This window comes from Rhopalosiphum padi, chromosome 2 (genome assembly GCF_020882245.1).
Source record: "Rhopalosiphum padi isolate XX-2018 chromosome 2, ASM2088224v1, whole genome shotgun sequence".
Taxonomy (NCBI): domain Eukaryota; kingdom Metazoa; phylum Arthropoda; class Insecta; order Hemiptera; family Aphididae; genus Rhopalosiphum; species Rhopalosiphum padi.
Window position 1 is genome coordinate 32,719,711 of NC_083598.1, and position 23,013 is coordinate 32,742,723.

The window sequence follows — 23,013 nt, forward strand, 5'->3', positions numbered from 1 at the left end:
GAACGATTTTGACCTTTTAACTACTGTAATACATTCATTATTGATAATTAGGTTCTGTAAAAAATCATGCAGTGTCGCACACCTCCAAGGAATAGATTAAGTAAAAAAAAAATAAAGTTTTTGAGTAAATTAAGATAAAAAAAAAATAAAAAGTGCTTGTTCCAAGTCACCTGGGGTGTTGGGTGACTTGGAACATACATTTTTTCAAATGCAGATTGCATTTAATGATTTGTGGAAGGTCACTTGGAACTCTACAATTATTTTTAAAAAAAAAAAAGTGTTTAAAACCATATTTTTATTAATTTAAAAACAATTTAACATTTTTTTAAAACTGTTTATTACAAAATAATACTTTTTCTTATAAGTTGCAGTCTTTGCTCACAAAATAAATTTAACAAACATATTAATAAAATTAAACTTTATATACAACAAAAAATAAAACAGTTTAAACTGACTTGTAAAACAATAGATACAACATAAGTATTTCTTTTTTGAACCTTAAAATTTAATATTTATAACAAAAAACAATATAACAATAACCAAAAACCATATTTTTATTAATTTAAAAACAATTTAACATTTTTTTAAAACTGTTTATTACAAAATAATACTTTTTCTTATAAGTTGCAGTCTTTGCTCACAAAATAAATTTAACAAACATATTAATAAAATTAAACTTTATATACAACAAAAAATAAAACAGTTTAAACTGACTTGTAAAACAATAGATACAACATAAGTATTTCTTTTTTGAACCTTACAATTTAATATTTATAACAAAAAACAATTTAACAATAGGTAACCAAAAATTAATGTTATTGATTTTAAAACTTAACAATTTAAATTTTTACAGTAGATAAGGAACTAATTTTTATTCAAACTGATAGTTGCCTCTTCTTTCTTTTATGACCTTTAATTTTTTTATAACTTGGTCTTTTCCAACATATGCTTCATCTATTATGAAAGGAAAAGAAAAACATCCTCTCATACTTTGGCTCTTTCTAAGGAACCGGCACAGTAAATTATCCTCCTCTATTTCAGTAATTTGTCCTACATATTCTTCAAAGTTGCCTCTTACAGTTTCAAATTTTACCTTAACAAAATCATCAATTATTAGGTTATTAATATTTAGTTGGTTTTTTTTCCTACTTAAAGTGCTTATTGGTATTCCATACTTATCAGAAGCCTGTCGGTAAGTCAATCTATAATTTCGGATTTCGTTCAATGCATTATCTAAAGTTTCTTCAGAAAAATTTCGGTAAGTACGACTGCCGGGTGTTCGTTTATAATAGTTCGGCATGTTCCAAGTCACCCAATTATTTTTTACGGAAAATAAAACCAACCCTGAAAAATGTAAATAATATTATTTCCTAATTCTACTTAACAATTAACACTAATAACACATTAGGAATTCACTAAAAAATAACAATACCTTGAATTTTGAAGCTGAAATACCACTTTTGCAGCTCTTAATTAAGGAGTTGAAAATTTGGATTTTTTTTATTAAATTATGGTTGAATCACATGGCTTATTGATAAGAGATAACACATTTTCGATGATAATGAAACGTTTACAAAACGTTCCGAAAAATATTGCTGTGGAGGCAGAATTTTATTTCCCTTATCTAGTATAAAATTAAACGCTGTTATCAAAAAAAAACACAATTGTTCCAAGTCACCTCCCAGTTACAAGTCACCCGGTTTGACGGTACCTTTTTACTTGCAAATAAAAGATACTTTAATCTCTTACGCTGACCTTTTTACCCGAAACAAGTTCGGGTAATATCCGATTAACTCCAAGATTTTTACTTGAGTACATGAATTTGGAACTGAAAAGCTCAAAAAGCTAAAAATAATCATGACTAAATACAACTGATCTTAATTATATTAAACGAAATGTGTATAATATGCGTAAATCTATGTTGCCACCTTTGTCCATAAAAATATTGACGAAGTCGTGGTACGATAAATTTAATAGATATTTAAACAAGCCGCTTTGAACAATTTGTTTAAAATCAAACGATCAAACGATCAACATACCCATATATTATAATATTATTTAATATTTTGTATATACAATTTTAAATTTCTCAGTTCTAACGAAAAAATATTATTTGACGGTACATTTATTTATTGTACAAAATATTTTTTGCCGTTATTTACTTTTTATGATTTTAAGAATCAAAATTATATATTATTTTATTATTTTATTCTTTTTGTTTAATTTATCATCAGTAAAAATTAACATAATACCATTAGTTTTTGCTTTGACTCCTGACAAAATAGTCATATTTGTAGGAGTCAATACTATCTTTTGTAGGAGTTAATACTATAATTTGTAAGAGATTACTTAAATTTGTAGAAGTTTATCATTCCCCATTAAAAATAAAATATATAAAAAAATGTAATAAGAAGTTGTTTTCAGTTTTTTCCATTTATGATAAAGGTCAAAAAGGTACCTAAATAATATAGTTATAATATTTATTTATTTTCAAAACCTAAAATACAATAAAATTAATATAACAAAAAAAATAGTAATAATCTGTAAAAATTGATTAAAATAAATAAATTAATTAAATTTCATTGCAATTTTTCTTTGATATCTAGGACCCAGATCTGTTAAAAATACTGCAAATTATTCGGATAAGCTTATAAAATTATTTTTTAAATATACAATCGGCAAGATCACAAATTCGAATCGTGTGAATGAAAAGGTATGTGGTAGGAATTTTGAACCACCTATGTACAGCTAAACGATAGCTCACACTTTCCACATTTTTTTTTTTAGAAATTATATAAATAATTTTATTCATTAATGCATAATAGGTACATATATAGCCAATAGTCACGTAGGTACTGCAAATATTGGTAAAAAAAATAAATCATACTAAAATAATGGTATAAAATCATATAGCCCGTCGGTCATGATTAATCAGTAAAAAGTTGTTATATGCAGTATACCTATAAAGACAATATGAACAGTCGGAGATACAATAAAATGTATTTCAATAAAACATTTTTGGGAATTATTAAACTAAAATTATATTAATTTATTATTTATATTATATTATCGTTTTAGTATATTTTTTTATATGACTAGTGCACCTAGTACCTACCTATTACTTATTATATTATAAATTTATAACTGCAGATGAAAGATTGTACTAATCTTTTTATATTATAGATATTTCATAGCCTACAGTCATTTTTATTAACACTATAGTCTACTAAATAAATATCGTTACACTCCACTGTATGTATGAAATCTACTAGAATAGAATGATAATATGTGTGATTATAACTAGTGTTTGATACTGGCCATCATGTGTTACTGAAATTTATAATATCAAGGTCTATAAAATGTCGGATCGATAACCATTTCACGTTTCCGTCGGCATCATAATTTGATAACATTATATATTACGCGGTCCACTTAAGTATCAGGTTTATAAAGTAAATATACTTTAGAACAGATTTTATAGCATATAGACGCATAAGACAATCCATTTTGTTATTTTCACTATTCCGCCAACTTCTATAGTTTTATAATATATAAATATATACCTAAATAATACCACTCAGTGTAGATTCGGGCATTCGGCAGGTGGTAATAATAAGGCGATCGGGATCCGGGACAATCGATACTTCTCCCTATTTGACGGGCATACATTTCATTTGATAATTACTAATTACTAATTAGTATAATACTAGGTATATCGGTAATGAGTTGTATAAAATAATATAAATCTCTCTCCCTCCCGTTAAATTGGGCCGAATTCGTCTTTGATACCTCAGTGTACCCACAAAATAGGTACATTTTCGATGAAAACAGAAATTTGTTGAGGGAATTCGATAAAAATTCATTTTTATTGAGTTGATTATTTATTTAGGCAATTTTCTGACTGCGTGGATGCGTGTCGTATGAATGTGTAAATGATCATTATTGTATGAGAATGTGTGATCTAGTGGAAGTAGAAAGAGATGATGAGGCGTGGCATCGCACGCACATAATATCATTAAACTAAACTGCAGTCGACAGGTTATATATTTTTCACTTAAAATCGTGTAACCACATTTGTGCAATGTACCGAATAAAGTTGCAAGTAATGCAACACGAAATCTGAAAAAATATTTGAATTCGTTTGGAATTGAAGTTTTTAGTTAAGATTGATCATCCAACTTACTTTCTTTTTATTTTACTTATTCACTGTTAAAATTATTACCATTTAAAATAAAATTTAAAGGGGAGTCGACATTTAAAAAAAGGGATGGTCGATTTCAGATAAAATTCACAACGAACATTAAACATTTTATACTTATCACACTATTCGCAATACTTATTTTGTTAATATAATGAACAATACTTTTATCAAAAATGTGTGTGTAACTATATGCAAGGCTGGCCAAGTTAACTAATTATTTTAACTCTTTAAGTTCAGTTAATACAGAAAAATGTAAGTTAAGTTTAATGTTAAAAGTTAATTTGAAATAAAAGTAACTTACCTTAATTAAAAATAAGTTAGTTTTTTTTTCATGTAAAATTAATCACATGAAAGGTCACAGGAAACAATATGAACAAAATGTTAACATAATTGTTGACGATACAACGAATTTATTGCTTAATACTTTATATTATGTTATAATCATTCTGGGTTTTCTCGTTAAGTTAGAAGTTATTTGAAATCCTTCACTTCCAAACTAATTTAATCTAACCACTGAGTTGGCAGTGGGCGAAAGGCGAAACGAGAAAACATAATATTGGTTCCGCTAATTAATAAATATATCCTATTAAAGATATGAGTAACAATTGATAGATAATTAGCCTTTGCAATTTTGTGTCACCTGTAGGTATACATATAGATACCGGCGATACTGCCAATGTTATACGTAAAACGGGACATAATACAATATATTACTTAGGTATGACATACCAGGCACGTCGCACGCTCGCTCGTCGCCAGAAAGTTCCAAGGTGGAATGTTATATTTAGGTAAATATCTATAATATTAATGAGCAAAATAAAATATAGGTGCATATTACTTATTTGTGTTTCAATGTCTGTCAATACTACCTAGTATTTATATTTAATAATGGCTATATCAAAATAAAATTTATTTTTTGCCTTTTTACGAAGTTTAGAATATACAACAATAATATACCTGTACCTAATAAATATAAATTGTCGAGGAGGGAGGTCGTTTCGGATCCACGCACATACTCAACACCCCTCTTGAAACACCACTGCAATAAACAACATATTACATAATAAAACTTATACTGGGGTTTTATTGACTATCTCATCGATCGCTGACGATGCCGTACTTTGGTTATGCCCATTTTTCGACGTTGATCCGATTTCGTAGATATTTTTTTCAAATAAATAAAGACAATAATTAATAAAGGTGACAGCCACGAAATGCTAATAAACGGGACAATGATTTGTAGATATAAATTTACGAGTATCTATTTATATTAATAATAAGAGGATATGTTTGTATGTGTGTGTAGGTACCTATAAGTAATCCGTAAGAAAGTCTATTGCACTCATGCTTCTGAAATTTAGTATGTAAATAGGTAGGTATTATATAGGTCCTATATTTGTGCACCTTGAAATAAAATTTTTAAATTGTACATTCTAAAGAGGGGATTAGTTGGCTTACAAAAATGAATATTTTTTTTGTTTGCAGAAAATAAAATAATATTATTATAAAATTGAATTTTAGACCTGTATTTTATGTTTGGTCAAAACCATTCAAATAAATCAAATAAATGTGCAGTTTAATTTTAATATGTGTTTATTGTTTACATTTAACAGTGAAAAGGTAAATCCACTGGCATTTAATTTGTCATGACTCATAAGCAACGCCGTGCAGGATCACCAGGATCAGCTATAGAAATATACAGAATAAATAAAACGTTTTATTTAATTTGTGATAATATATTATAATAATATAAAAAAGTAAAATGTTTTGTTTTTTTTTTTTTAAAAATTCACTTCAACCAACGGGCGTTGTCGACGTTGGGCAGGTTTATGCTGTTTATAGTGAATAGTGATTAGTGAGCTGTATGCTCAAGTATAGCCACCACGTCCACCAATTAAGATACCTGTGCCAATTTAATTCAGATTAAGCTTAATAAAAACAATAACTATTATAGCAACAGCAGATAGCATGAGTACACGACCATTAAACTTTAATAAACTTTAATATTATTTATATGTTTATGAAAACTCAATTTAATCAAAACAAATATTGTTAATCAAATTAGATTATGTTCAACTGAATTAAGTATAAACAAATCAAGGAATTTATTATTTATTAGTTTATTATCTATATAACATATATGGTTTAAGGATATTATTAAATCCCTTTAAGTACTCGTATATTCAACCTTTTTCACAACACTATAGTTTTTATAAGAATACGGTTGTCTAATAAAAAGTTATATAGGTAAAGTAAACTATATTCCTACACTTAAAAATGATTAGATAAATTACAAAGACTGTACCTATTTTAGACATATGTTACAACATTACAAACTTAAAATTAATAAATTTATATTAACAAAATAAATTAAATTTTAAGAATAAATCATTAATGTGTTAATTATAAAGATTTCTTTAAAGTTTTGATAATTTTATTAAATTCATGTGTATATTATATATTGTTTATATATTAAATATAATTTGAAAAATATTAAATATTAAAATATCACTAAATCAAGTAAAGCTGTTAATAGTGCCATACCTGCACTATACAAATACATAAAAATTTAAAATTTTGTTTTGATGTTATCTTATTTTTCAGCTGATATGGGGGTGAAGAAAACCCTTAACAATGCTTTCATTAATTCTAAATGCTTCTGACTTTAAGAAACACGTTTCTTTGAACATTGTTTAATACACATAATTAATAGATAAATTATAAATGTAGATTTATTAACCGAGACTCGGCAAGAAACTATTTTTTTATTTCATTAAGTTTAGTTAATATAGAAAAATATAAGAAAAGATTAAAGTTAATAGTTAATTTTTTAAACATATAAAAAGTACAAATAGGATTAATTAAAAAGTAACAAAAGACTGATATGTTTTGACTAAAATAATTGATAGCCACTAATCCCCTTAATTTATTTAATAATTAGTTTGATAATTTTTTTTTAAGGAATATTCCAATTTATGATAAAATACAGTAATCAAATATGATAAAAGTAATTATACAAAAATAATATAAGAATAATATATATTATAAAAATAGCTGATAGAAACTAGAAGGAAGACCATCTAATGATAGAACCCCGAATACAGAAGTTATTTATTTAAACATCAAACTAGGATTATGAGGTACTTAGTGCTATTGTTCAGAGATTTTAAATTAATATGTTTTGGTATGCATATAATATCACAAATGCATAAATTATAGTAAAAAAAAAAAACATTAAGAAACTTATGAAAAAATTATTTTGAAAAATAAATTTTTTATACTAAACTATCAATATCAAATATTGTATTATATTGGTATAAAACTCTTTCAAATCCATATAGTTATTGTTCATACAGAAGTGCAATAATAATATAAAAATAGTTATTTGCATCAATATCTAAAATATGCAAAGTAAAATTTTGTGCTTAGAATGGAAATGTAATAAATCAAATATTTGCATCTTACTTATTTTGAATTTAAACAAAATTCATTGATATTATTCTAAATTATAAGGTAATTAGTTATATTAATGACTAATTTGAATTGATTAATATATTATTTTTACTTCTACATTTATAAAACTGTTAAATCAACATTTTATAAGTTGCACTATCTATATTCACAAAATAGTTTTTTGATATATTATACCATGTCCAATTGTCTATGTATCCCATGTTTATGCTTAAATAAATTAATCAAATTATTTTTTGGAAATTTTAGGTAACTAAATAAGCCAAAACTATAATATCTTTTCAAATATTTTTTTATGGCATTTAATCTTAAGAACTATAATGATAAAAATTGTTTTTAAAATTAGAGCATTTTTTAGCAAATTGTAGTAATTTTAGCATTAAAAAAATCAACTGCTTATAAGTTTTAAAAAAAAAAGAAAGGTCACATTTAAAAAACAAATTTGTACTCTCTCATAACCCATAACAGTTGATAAAAAATCTAATTATTTTTAAATATTATGGTCTATCAATATACTTAAAACTTCCAAACATCAGAGAGTTTGGAAAAATATATCTATTAAGCATAGTCATTGAGTGGAGAGGAGGGGGATTATGAGAAAAAATGGTTGTGTGTATCTAGTGAATTAATGATTTATGGGGTTCTCCACGAGAGCTATGAATATTATATTTATAAGTTATAATCAATAATATATTATGTCCTATGATATTAAAAACTAAATTAATTATTTTAATAAATTAGAATAAATATTTTAAATTTAATAATTTAAAGCAGAATATTTTTCTAAAAATTACGATTAATAACAATTTAATATTTAACCAGTACCTAAATAATTAGTTTTAAAATTTAGACGAATGGATTTAAGTTTCACAGTTGTATTCTAAAAAATATTTATTCACTTCTCCGATCATCTAAACTTCAAATTTAATAACAAATTGTAGATAATGATCACCTATAATTATTAATTAGTTGTTACATAGATAATAAAATACCACAATAATAAGAATTTATAAAATGTACTATATACCTCTACTACATATACTTTAAAATGCTACATTTATAACATAATATTATGTCATACAGAACTCTCTTTAATAATGTATAGTACTATTATAGTATATTTTATAAAAAATATAACATAAGAATCACAATAAAGTACTTTTATCATCAAACTTAATACATTTTACAATAGAGAAATCATATTATGTAATAATAAGCACCTGACTAACAATATTTTTTGGTGCATTTTAATCTTTACCGATTTGTTTTCGTTCTTCCTTATATTTATCTATTTCTAAGTTCTGTCTAATCTTGTCGATTGCATTACTAATCAAAAATTGACTCGAGGTCTTCTTCTTTTCTATCATTTTTTCAGGAACATACATATCAAATACCCTATAGTATTTTAGTATATTATCTGTAAAAAAAAAAACCATCAGTAAACGATAAATATAGTAATAATGTAAAATATGTTTTAAAATATTAAGATAATATTAAGAGAATGTCAGCCGCACTATTTATTTTTTCTCTTCACCCACGTACAGCAACATAGCAAATTTTACATTCACAATAATGACTAACCATATCAATTTCTCAAACTAGAGTGAAACGACCTCTTCTAAAATTTAAAGTTAAGAACATTATCTAGGGCATCTCACAAATGTTTTATTATATTTTAATTTTAAAGTGAGTTATGTTTTTTGAGATGTATAAACAATCTAAAATTTTAAAATACTCATAACTCGTTATTAAAATATAATAAAACGCTTATGAAATGAGATGCCCTAGATAATATTCTTAACTTTAAATTTTATGAGAGGTCATTTCACTCTAATTTGAGAAATTAATATGGTTATAGTCATTATTGTGAATGTAAAATTTGCTAAGTTGCGCGTGGATTAGAAAGAAAACAAATACTACACTGAAATCCTCTTAAGTAGGTTAAGTATTTGTATACCAGTGGCCTATGCTGCCCCCCCCCCCCTTTGGCCATATCAACTTAATATAAAAATGAACTGTTATTGTTAATTATATTTTTTAAGTATTTTGGCTTTGCCCCCCCCATTTTAAAATCCTTTGTTTTTATATTTTATGCATATGTAAATATTTTAAATCTAGTAAATTCATCAATAATTTTTTTTTCACTTAGAGAGAGTATGAGTTACATGTAGTAACATTTAAAGATTTAAAAAAAGAAGTCTTAACAATAAAGTTATAAAAGAACTAGGATTTTCCAATAGATTCTTAATAATTGGGAAAATATATAAATTAACTTAAAAGCTTTTGAATATCAGCAAATATGGTTTTTATAAAGCTATGTTTATTATTATTTTTTTTTTATGCAATGATTTATATTACATCAATCTGAGTACATCAAGATGAATGCCAATTGCCTGTTGGTCTTTTTTTATTATCCTATTTTCATAAATTTAAAGATGATTTTATTATTTTAATATTTTTTATTTTTTTATTACATTTTCTATAGAACTTACCCTGCTAGATTTAATGGTACTTTCTAATATATATTATATAATAAAATAATTTTTATATTATAATATGTCATTATGAATAAAATCAGTTTTAAAATTTTAACATAATAATTATACTTATTAAAAGATGTACTTTCATAAATATATTAAATACATTTATCTTAAAAGACTTTATACTTGATTGTAAATATTGAATAGAAATTATTTATAATACAAGTTGTAATTAATAATTTGTTTAGAAAAAAAATGACATTTAAAAGCTAAATAACAATATATAATATAATATAAAATATATAGGATTAAATTGCGATTCATTTTTAATTTAAAAAGGAGACTCTCCTAAGGAGAATAAAATATGTGATTTAATAATATGTAATTATTAAGGTTGTAATTTTGGTTGTTGTTGTCGGTGTTAATCTTCATAATGAAGATATAATAAATTATACATCAAGTTTGTTATTTATGTCTTAAAAATTATTGTTACTCTAAATGGGTTAATAATGATTAAGGTTCGGATTTAAAGACAATATAATTAATAAAAAAAGAATTTAAAATGTTAAAAAAAGCAATTAAAACATTTATTAAAAAAATTAAAGTTTGTATATTGTGTTTTAACTAGTTTGTATTAAAAAAGAATTCACTACCATGTATACAGATAAACTGTCTTCAGTAATGAAGACTGATGAACAATTTTGAATCTAGGATTTACGCAATATTAACATATTTTAATCTATAAATAGGTAGTATGGGTACTTTTATAAACATCAAATTAACTGACAATACCAAATACTTAATAAAGTATTTAGCTATATCGATAAATATCAATGATAATAAAACCCATTAAAAATAATTGACAAAGGACAATGTATTATCTTCAGAAGATATTATCTATTTGTACCGTTAAGACGTATGTCGTGTATAAAATTATCAAATCAATTGGAAATTAAACACAAATAAGTCATTTATAAGTAAAAAATCAATAAGCCAAGAAGGTATTTATAAGTAAAAAAGGTAAAAAATAAAATATATCCATCGTCTTGATTAAATGACACACATTTTTATATAAAAATTATTTTTCTATTATTATTATTATTATTATTATAATTAAAAAAAGGCTTTTGCCTTCAAATCCAAACCCTATTAATGATGATATAACTAATTATTGTGTGAAATTACACCAATTAATGAGATGGTCTGTAGAAGTAATTCCTATTAATTTTAATTATGTAATTATGGCCTGAAATATTAACGTAGTTAATATAATATAAATGTTACAATTCATACTAAAAATGTCCCAAAATATTTCATGTATATTAGAATGTGTTAGAAATTTTAACTGGACTAGGACAAAATATCTTGCATAATATTTTGATAACAGTTAAGCATTTAACGAATATGGATAAGAAACTAGTTCATAAATACAAGTTTTGAATATGGTTTATGGAATTATAAACTTTGAATACTTATGATCAACAATAATTATATGATTTTAAAACTTTGCAAGAAAATTAAAAAATTTATCACCATATAAATCAATGTTTCTCAACCGTATGTCGCCGGATAAGTCTATACATGTCGCGGGAAGTACTAATATTAATTTACAAACCTTGTTGACACTATATTTACAAAAATTAATAGGTATTATTCTTCTCACAAAATATGAACATTTTTAATAGTGTGTTGCCATAATACAAAGGTTGAGAAACACTGGTATAAACAATAGATATTTTACTAAAAATAATAAATAAACCTATAAGAATAGGTCATTTTAGAGGCGTTAATTGTTTTTTAAATCTATTGTCAAATTGTCCTATAAGGCATAATATATACACACCCATTAATTTCTTATCAATTTTAACTCGATCAGCTAGAACTTGTGATGTATACATTTGTTTATCTTTATAATGGTCAGCTATACATTCAGTAATTTGTGTAAGTGTATAACGTCCTGCTGGAATATTTTTTGGTTCTTCAATTGCAAATGGTGAATTAAATTCTTGCATTCGATTTTGTGGTAACTTGATTTTTGATTGGGGGTATACATCAGGTAACTATAAAACAAAATGCGTTATATTATATATTCTACCAAGGTAATTGGTATTGACAATTAATAAGAACAATAATATATACTTTGTAAAGTATACTTACATCACCTTCAGATGTAACATAAACACTTTGTAAATTTTTTCCAAGAGTTGAATTTTTATTCTTAAGCTCTTCCTTCAATTGTGGATCATCTGAAAATAACAAATATAAAGAAATATCATACATGTGTACACATAATATTGAATTTAAATTACTTTCAAGAAGGTATTTCAGCCGTTCAGCATCTGCTTTATGAAGTGGTGCTGGTATAGGTTTATCTTTCTTTATTACTCGTTCTGTCCGTTCTATTACGTTAAACCTTCGAATATGCTTTGTAAAATGAGATCCAGCTACTCCCATAATAGTTAATTCAAATAATAATAAACTATAACATATAACAGTTTAAAAATATAATAAAAGACTTATTTCACAGAATAGTAAAATAATAAATGCATACTGTTATTTTTTGGCACACCGCTGTAGTAGTAAATTTGAATATTTTTAAATTAAATTACTATGTGTTATAAACTTATAAAATATTTCAATAAAGTAATAATAATTAATTAATAACACTTAAATAAGAAATTCCCTGTTTTTGAAATTTCAAATTTGAATTGCATTTTTATACGTAACCTTAAACTGGCATTGATTGATAATGATAATGATGTTATCAGTGTTGTCATACAATCGCAAAGTACCGCGGTAATAGATAATATTATCTATAAACCTTGCGTGGTAACCACAAATGTCTAAATGATAATAATAAAACCATTGATTAAATATGTACCTATATTTAATCAATGCTAAAACTAATCGAAAGTTGTTAGATGGCGTTGATACTCGAATAGTTTCCATTAAGAATCCCTGCGTACTGCGATCACGGCTGCATTTATTCTGTGCACGAATTAGGATTCTGTGACGGCTGTAGATATCCACGAACTCCCCCGCGGGCTAACATTGCAATATTTGCAATGCATAGGCCGATATTCTATCTTACAGCCGTGATTGCAATTAATCTATTGTTTCTTGCACACTATTTGAACTTTAGGTTCACTCGTTCACTGTGCACTGTCCACTACACAGTACTCATAAGACGGGTAGAACACGATTGAGAACGGTTCTTATCGGCCGTACCTTTTTTAATAGCACGATTGAGAACGTTCTTACCTGCTAACTTTTATGCAACATTGCCACATTAATTAAAAATAAAAATAATAAAAATACAATATATATAAGATATCAATCACTATATTTTGGTTACAAAATAAACTTACCTGGAATCTATATTTTAAGTATAATATAACGTACGGATCGGCCGTGGCGTGTAAGACACGTTCCGTTCAAATCAGACGAGGAAAAATAATTGGTTATTAAAATCAAATGCGTTATAATAATTATATTATTATTATTAACGGAATAACGACGTTTGACCGCGTTAGCTGAGTGATATGCCTATGATGATAGTATATTAATAGTTAATTTACATTGTAATACGTCGACTGCAACAGCTTGGTACAGCAGGCTACTGACGTTTCGTAATTATAACGGCTGAAAGCGGCAAACAGGAGCAGAACAGAACAAATCGTTTTCGAAATATTATTATATCTCACTACAATCAGTGTAATCTATTATAATATAGGTAAGTACCTAAGCGTAGGTGATTCTTTAGTCTATACGGGCGTAACACGTTTCCACCAAAAGTGAACCTTTCCCTTTTCCACCAAAAGCGTATTTTTCCCTTTTCCACCAAATGAGATCCACCTAACTTAACAACGTTTTCACCAAAACAATTGTTATACTACTCTTATATTAAAACCTTTAATACAGTAATAAGTTTATTTAATATACTAATACTGGGTTTAAAAAAATGATATATTATGGTATATATACTTTAACTGTTATGTATGTGTGTACTCATATATTATGTAATTGGATGAGATATTTTGTTTTTAATTGTAGAATATACTTTTTGTGAGTTTTTCGGATTGATGTAAAATGTATAAATACACATATTAACAATGTACCTATTTTTTGTAACGTTTATGGTATTTGATTGTATGTTAAACCGTTGCCGTGTTTATTACCTTTTATATGCTGATTAACCAAGATTATATTATAACGGGACAATATTTGATAAACAAGTGAAAAAGTTGCACAATTTAAATTGTGCATTACAACTGTGTGTTAAAATAAAATGTGTTATAGCTTTTAATATAAGCGTACCTAGACACCTAGTATACAATTGTTTTAGTAAAAACGTGCAGGAATATTATCTTATTTGGCAGAAACAGATATTGATGGAAAAAGGAAAGACACACTTTTGGTAGAAACGGGTATCGCCTGTCTATACAATAATTGTTAAAATAATAGATTTATGTAACGTCATGAATATATACCTACTGAATGCCTAGGAGGTACTTACCTATATAAACTACTTATACCTTAGCATATTACGCTTATAATATAGGTACCAAATTAAAGAAATATAACATTTAAACATTTAAATGTACATTTGACCAATGGTTTTCGTGCTGTATAATGTCATGTAACGTTTATAAGGTATACACAAGTCTATAAGCGATCACTGTTTTTTTTAACAGCAACAGTTCGCTAACCAATATATGTTGTCGATTTTAAAGTTTTTTAATAAAATTATTTTATTTTTATATTTCATTTTCATATTATGTTATTACTTAATACTTGTCTATAGTAATTATTGCTAATTAAGAATATAATATACTTATCTACATATTATTATGATTTTTCTTGGGTTTAGGACTTCTAGTTATTTTCTCTAGTTTTAGTTTTTCTAGAAAGGTCGCAGAACTCGCAGAACAATGTGAGTGATGCATTTATTTTATGTAACACTGAATTAGGAAGTTATATTTAAAAAATGTTATTTTATCATTATTGCATAATATACAAATTAGACAAAATAAGAGCATAATATTATAGAGTACACATCATAATTTAGAACGTTTTGGTATACTTGATATAATTGTACAACATAATATAACGAGCTGTTTAAGTATAATTTGTTGGTGTAATGAACATTTTTACTGTTTGTATTAATGACCCACAAAAGTACTTATAATAAGTGATCTATAGCTAAATGTTGCTCTAAATTTAACAATGTGAGATTTCCTATCTTGTTTTTAATTCATTATTTAGTAGAATTGTTTTTTAATATTTATTTAAATTTACATCTGATATAAAAATATTAAAAACTATAATCATGTATTGCTGGCTGCTAATATTTTTAATTATAATATGTTTAATGTTACCTACATAATAATAATATTATTTATTTAAGTCGCACAGTTTATTGTTACAGTGTTATTATAACAAAGAATACCTACGTCAAATAACTTATTATTCAGTTCTGAGTGTATATTGTTATAACGTAAATTTGTCGTAACATATATTAACGAATAATATTATCATAAACTATCTAATAAATAATAAAGCAAAATAATATTACCGATCGCCGTGACTGCTGCGGCCGGCCCAGCGATGCTGTCAAATTCAGCCAAATCACTTGATTCACTTGCAAATGATGAGCCCCAAAAAGTAGACAGTGATGTCGTCGATTCGATATCAAAACAAAATGGATCGGTTCCCAATATTGGACTGATATCGGGTGCAGGTGATGCGTTGGAGATCCAATCATCGTCATCGGTACCAACGCTAGTATCTACGGACTCGGCCAAACCGGACGCCGAAAAGGGTGACTTCACTCGTTTACCGAAAAAAGCCTGGAGTTCGATGCCGAACCTTCACATAACGTTTGGTGAAACCGAAGCAACCGACATTGAGTGCATTTCTATGAAAGTTTTAGACTCGACCAAACCGGACGCCGCGAAGGATGACTTCACTCGTCTACAGAAAAAAGCCTGGAGTTCGATGCCGAACATTCACATAACGTTTGGTGAAACCGAAGCAACCGAAGTTGAGAAGAGCATTTCTATGAAAGTTTTAGCCGAGATTGAAAATGAAACTAAACCGGCCTATGATGAGCACGTTTATTCAGATCCAATAACCAACACCAGTCATGGAACCACCACTGAACGTAGACGCCGTTCGTGGTGGAAACGTACTAAAAAATGCGTAAGTCGAATGTTTTGTTGTGGTGCGTAATATACTAATATAGCCTATAGTTTAAAATATAATACAGTGTGATTATTTTTTAACTTGTACGCAGTTATAAGTTAAGTATATTATATATTTGAACCTAGAAAAGTTCCTTATAGCTTTTAGGGTTAGGTTAGGTAAAAATATTTATTTATTACATAATTTAAAAATTTAAAAAAGACTTGACAAAGATAAAAATATTTTAATATTTTTTAAGTTAAAATTGGAAATAAACATTGAATTTATTAAAAAAAAACAAAAAATGCCAACGGCACGTAGTGTTCCCAAGCGGTCACCCATCCAAGTACTAACTACGCCCGACGTTGCTTAACTTCAGTGATCGGACGAGAACTGGTGTATTCAACGTGGTATGGTCGTTGGCGATGTGAAAGTAGAAAATAATAATAATTAAATACCGTAATCAAATGTTTAAATTTTTTGGTGGTGGTATAAGATGAAAACTGAATTCAGTTAATTTTCAATATTTTTTAAAAAAATACTTAAAAGCAAACACGACACTAAACATAAATGTATAAATTAAGTTTTGATTACGTATATCGATTATGATATTATAGATAAGAAAAAAACAATTTAAAATATTATAAATACAATATAATATGTACTATGTAGTATATTTAATATTGCATGTCAATGATTTTAAATAATCATTTTTAATTTTTTAAACAATTTCATTACAAATAATTATTGTAATGAAGCAAATCTAAGAGAATATTGATTATAAGACGTTATGGTAATTCTACACATATTATAATAATAAACAATAGATACTATCTGTTTTCGTTTAGTTGATTCCAGATGTTCAGAGAGTTTCGAGGTCGTAAACTTGAAACTCATTAGAGTATAGTCTTCAATGATATTAATATATATAATAATAATATATATATCAATAATATTTTAATGTAAGATTAATTGATTAAAGCATGCGATATGCGAACTTACCGCCAGATGTTTGAATCATGTTTTCTTAATACGTATATAATATTATATTATATACTTCATTACTGTAAGTATACCATACAATTATATTCACTATATATATGTATCAGAATTCCAAATGAAACCTACTCTAATACAGAATGCACAATTTAAGTACAAAAGTTAGATGCAATAATATAGTGGGCACTTGGGGTATTTAAAAAAAAAAAAATAATCAACACATGGGTATAGAAGTACACAGCTGTATTCGTCGTGGTTTACGGAAACGTCGTACGCGTGATGGCTCTTTTTTTCTGAGGTCTCAAAAAAACCGATAGGTGATGAGATTAAAGGAGTCATTCCCACTTAAAAATGTATTTATCCATCTGGTAGTCGTGGACCGTGATGGTGGTCCATAAACATTTTCAAAAGAATTGCCCAATCGCGAATAAACTTCGCAAGTATAAACGAGTTATACTAGTCATTATCTATTCCTATATAATATGAGATTTTTCAATGACCTATATATTTATGCTTGGGTCCTCTTTATCGGCATAACGTGTTGATTCATTATTTTTTTATGTGTAAATATCCACGGCTAAACGCAAAATTAATATTTTTTCCCCATGACAGTGAATTAATCATTAGAACATTAACAAATAGAATTTAAAAAATGTGTATATGTCATAAATGTTTTTTAAATTCATACTGTATTTTTATTTCTATAGTATAAATATGTACTATAGTGGAAAGGAAATTGCAGTTTTGGTAAAAATGGGAATTAGTTGATATTTTTTTGTTGGTGGTTATTAGTGGATTAAAAGAAAATTACACTTTTGATGGTAACATGTAGGTATATCACCTATAATCAACTGATAATTTTTCTGTTAAAATGACCTAATATATATATATATATAGGTATATATCATTATATATTTATATGATATTTCTTATTGTGTAAAATGTCAAAATCTGCAGCAGGAAAACATAGTTAAAACACAAAATTAGCGATATACCTAATATAAATTAATGAATACATATGTTAGTAGGTATAGAATTAGGCTGTTTGAAAAAATTGTTTTATATTTTTTTTTTTATTGTTTTATTGTTTTAATTGTTTTTTTACCGATTTAAAAAAATAAAAATAAATAAACAGTTTAATTTTTTTTGAAAAATCGCATTGCAGGTTTCTATGAATAATGTTTATATTCTAAATTAGGTAGGTAATAGGTAAATACTAAATATGCCGTAGAAAGACAAACGACTAACGATTTGGCGATACGATCGTATACTAATATACAATATATAATAATATAATATATAATATATTGGTATGATGGACAGATGCAGTGATGCAGGTACAGCGTGGTGCATCAATACGGATGCGTTTTGCTCCTTGTGAGGTCCCCGCTTTTCAAGTGACCTACTGTTAAAAAAAAAAGATACCGAAAACATTACGCTTACGGTTATTATTATAAATACGATTGGTCCGCTTGCGTTTCCGCTTTTATATCATATTCAATTATTGCGTTTTATGTAAAAAAAATTCAATTCTCGAAATAAAACCGCAACTGTTACTGGATAATAATCAACATGTTCACTGATCGTACATTATATTATACATTTGGCCAAAGCGTGCGTATATCGCGTCGTATATTTTCACGGTAAAAAGTCAAGCTAGCTGTGTTGTTTTTTTCACGTAGGTAACGCGTTGTACGCCGTTTTTAGCGTGTGCCTCAAAATGAACGGACGCAATCATTGGAAATAAAATAACACATGCGCGTTTCTATATATATATATAAATATATACATGTTGTGAGCCACGAACCGTCTCTCAGAATACTGTCATCTCTACTCCAGCCGAAACAACAAAATAATTGAATACGGCATTTTGTATTTTTTTTTTTTTTAATGTAATTTACAATATTTTTGTACAACGGATGTAACACCCGTCATGACGACGAGGGATCAAAATCAACCGTATTTCTTCAAATAAATCATCGATGTCATTGTTATTGTATTGGACGCCGCGCGCGTTAAAGAGCCAACAGAATAATATGATATGCACGCAGGTATATACGTATAATATAATATAATATATACGTATTATTATAAACGAATATTAAAATATTACTTCCAAAGATCCCTCGTCACAATAATAACTCGCGATTATACCGTGTAGCTATAGTGCGCGAAGAGGTACCTATAATATAACGCATATATATATATATACATACATATTACATAATATGCATATATACATATATACACGCGTATATTATGTATATATTCTCACGCCGCCCGAAGCACACAACCCTCCGGTATAAATGTTATTTTATTACTCCATTCACGGGGATGAAGAAAAAAAAAACGAAGAAAAATGTATAAACGAATACGTTTCGAGCGGCGAACGCGTATTATAGGTATGCATTACCTGCAGCAGGTACTATTATATACATATAAATATATATAATAATATGTATATGTTTATATTATTTAGTTGGTATTATGACGACGTTAATAATAATACATATTATTATATTCACCTATAATATAATATGAGACATGAGTATAGCGTTTACTTTTACCCCTATAGACATATGTGAAAATGAAACGATCGCATGTCTTCGCTGTCGATCGAATATTTATTATGATTATATTAAAATATTATTATTATTAGTATTTATAATTTAATATTAGTGATTCATGCGTCATACACATTAATATAATAAATAATAATACATCGCATGTTTTGTGTATTTTATTTATTCATTAACGTTATTATATAACTTCAAGTAAAATTTTGTAAAAATGTTATGCTCTTGGATTCAGAATATCTTAATTCAAATGTAAAAAACAATTAATTATAATTTAATCATTCGTACTGTAACAATTATAAATAAGTATATGTTAAATGACACTTATATGTATACGTACGGACTCTGTTGCTGACCAATGCATTATTAACACACACATACAAACACACATATAGTTGTAAGGCCTATGGCCAAGCCACTGAATGTATAGGTAGTCAGTCGATTGTACACCTTAGACATAAAGGATCGCAGGACTCCGTACGACTACGTTAAGGTCATTTTTAGTATAGAAGACAAGTACCGTGAGTAGCATTATTTATAAGTATTTAGTATATAATAAAAGTTAATAACACCTGAAACAGAATCCTAATTATTTATATTACATTTAAGATTCCTACATTCTACCCCTGACTACGGAAACTATATCTATAGAGTCCTACGACTCTCCACGGATATCTCATATTTAACTGGTAATTCCCCGACCACGTTACAGTACATTGCGTACCTACACTCTGTACATAGTATTACATTGTGTGATATTTTTAATATGAAGTATTCACATACTCTAGAATGATGTCCAAAATCGTTTCACCTTTTTATAAAAAATGTGTATAAAAATGATTAAGTATTTATAAATTAAGAAAGCGCATGTGTTTAAGATATCGCTTGGAGTACTCCTATAAATATCGACTTATTAATTAATATCGCACTTCTACAAATTAATATTTTTATTCAAATTTTTCTTATTTCGTTAATCAATAGTAATAAATCAAATTTATTTATAAAATAAGATGTTTCATATTATTTATAAATCGTAATTAATCTAAGAAATAGACAACATACGTTTATCTATGATGGGCCAGCCGTAATGTAAAATACCTGACATAATATTTGTCCATCAAACAATGATATTGATATTTTGTAAGTTAAATACAATTTCATATGTTGAAATTTAGACTTAAACATGAACAGGATTATCGTCATTATGTTAACATGTTCGTATTTTAAGTCACGATTCGAACCTTCGCAATTTTTAATCGATTAATCATATTATTAAGACTTAGGATCATATTACATTAAAACTCTATTAAGACGTTTTTCGCTAATGGATGTGAATCGTGCCGTTTAAGCTGCTTAATAATAAATTGTTATTTGTTCGATTGGTGTATATGCATTTAGACCATACGAAATAATATAATATATAAAACGATCATTTTATGTAGACGGTGAAAAATCCACGGTACAAAAAAAAAATTAAAAATTATAAAGGGTAATTTGTAATCTAATACCTTTTCGTCTAATGCGAACGCTCGCCGGCCACACATCATTACTAACCTATATCTTAAGTTTTTTTTTCAAGGTTAATATTCTCGTATAAAGTTCCTCCTTATTAGACGGTAGCCAAGTATTATTTTACAAAAAAGACTTACCACCCATGGCACACATAGTCCGTGCCGTCGTCTGTCTGCGTCTTGAAGTCTGCAAAAAAAAAAATAAATAATATAATAAAAATACGTACTTATTATATATATAGTAGTATATATTTTTACCTATGTTAATTAATTTGGTGTTGCAATATTTAATAATAATTTTCTAATCTGAGGGTGTCTATTTATTTTACAAGGAGCTCTAATATTATATTTATAGCTATCGATACATTGTTTTTAAAATTCTTATATAATGTCAACAAGAAATAGTTTCTATATTAAATCTATAGTTTTGACTCACTTTTTAAAAATCTGTGCTTTATTGAACAGATAGTATGATAAATAAATAATTTTTAAGTAATAAAATATTATAAATTATAATACATAAATAATCCCACAATTCAATGGACTATATCATATTATAATATTAAATTACCATTGCACATTACACAATTCTTGATAAGTAATAAGTTAACGAGTGTAAGTAAAACTGTAAAAGTAAAAATGTATACTATCTGTTTAAAAAAAAAAACAAAATTTAACAACTGATGAAAACCTGATAATATTTTTAACATAATCAAAATTGTATTATCTAATTTAAAAAAATACAATTTTTCACCATTAATAAATTAACGTAACAATATAGGCATTATAATTACTTCTTTACTATCGGTTAAACAGGAAAAAAAGATATAATAACTTTATAAACAGTAATATTTTATTAAATAAAAAAATATAATAATATCATTGCTCTCATACACATATAATATTTTGACAAATACGTTTGATATAAAAAAATCACGATAAGAATTATTTTGAAAATATGATTTACGGATTTAATTTTTTCTTTTTTTAATTTGCTGTCGTCAGCAGGTAGGTATAACGCAATAATTTGTGTATCATACTAATCTAGTGAACAATCGATATAATATTATTGTCAATATAATTTGATGTTTGCACTCGGGTTGGAAAAAAAATCCAATTCGAAAACAAATCGAACACCACACCATTGCTTTGCGGTTAACGAATTTCTTTTTTTTGCATCAGATAATGTGTGCGCGTGACAGATAGCGCTTAGGTACATTATATAGATGTTGCAGTAGCAAATATCTTGGAAAAAATACGTCTAGACAAATATCATTGAGTATAATATAGACGTATAGCACAGCGAACCTGTAGCGATATTATTATACGGTATATACACTCTTAATCTTTATATAGCCACAGAGAACATCATGATTCGGGTGTAATAATAATAACAGCATAACGCGCGGTGACGATCGAGATAAACGACGAACGACCGGGACAGCCTACATAATAATATAATACAGGTTATAATTATTACACACATTTTCGATCTAATTTTCTCGACACCGCGACGGCGAACGCGTCGTAGGCGTCACCGGCGGAAGGAAAGGTAGGTACCCACGATAATATTATATAGATACACACTGTAT

At 26.7% G+C, this 23,013-nt stretch overlaps 1 protein-coding gene, 1 long non-coding RNA gene and 1 other non-coding gene across 3 annotated transcripts; all 3 read right to left on the bottom strand.

Annotated features, from left to right (window-relative positions):
* Nucleotides 1-530: 530 nt before the first annotated feature.
* LOC132921032 (uncharacterized) lies at nucleotides 531-1,521 on the bottom strand. The gene is made up of 3 exons (XR_009660818.1): nucleotides 1,433-1,521; nucleotides 1,176-1,344; nucleotides 531-1,093 (listed from the first exon to the last, which is right to left on the bottom strand). It is a non-coding gene; the product is annotated as an uncharacterized LOC132921032 (long non-coding RNA).
* A 7,221-nt stretch (nucleotides 1,522-8,742) lies between these two features.
* LOC132922647 (protein NDUFAF4 homolog) lies at nucleotides 8,743-12,898 on the bottom strand. The gene is made up of 5 exons (XM_060986270.1): nucleotides 12,704-12,898; nucleotides 12,462-12,631; nucleotides 12,310-12,398; nucleotides 11,996-12,212; nucleotides 8,743-9,089 (listed from the first exon to the last, which is right to left on the bottom strand). The coding sequence occupies exons 2-5, from the start codon at nucleotides 12,604-12,606 to the stop codon at nucleotides 8,920-8,922; spliced, it is 621 nt and encodes a 206-aa protein (XP_060842253.1). The 5' UTR covers nucleotides 12,607-12,631; nucleotides 12,704-12,898; the 3' UTR covers nucleotides 8,743-8,919.
* A 3,742-nt stretch (nucleotides 12,899-16,640) lies between these two features.
* Nucleotides 16,641-16,759, bottom strand: LOC132923579 (5S ribosomal RNA). Its single transcript, XR_009661232.1, has one exon. It is a non-coding gene; the product is annotated as a 5S ribosomal RNA (ribosomal RNA).
* Nucleotides 16,760-23,013: the final 6,254 nt, after the last annotated feature.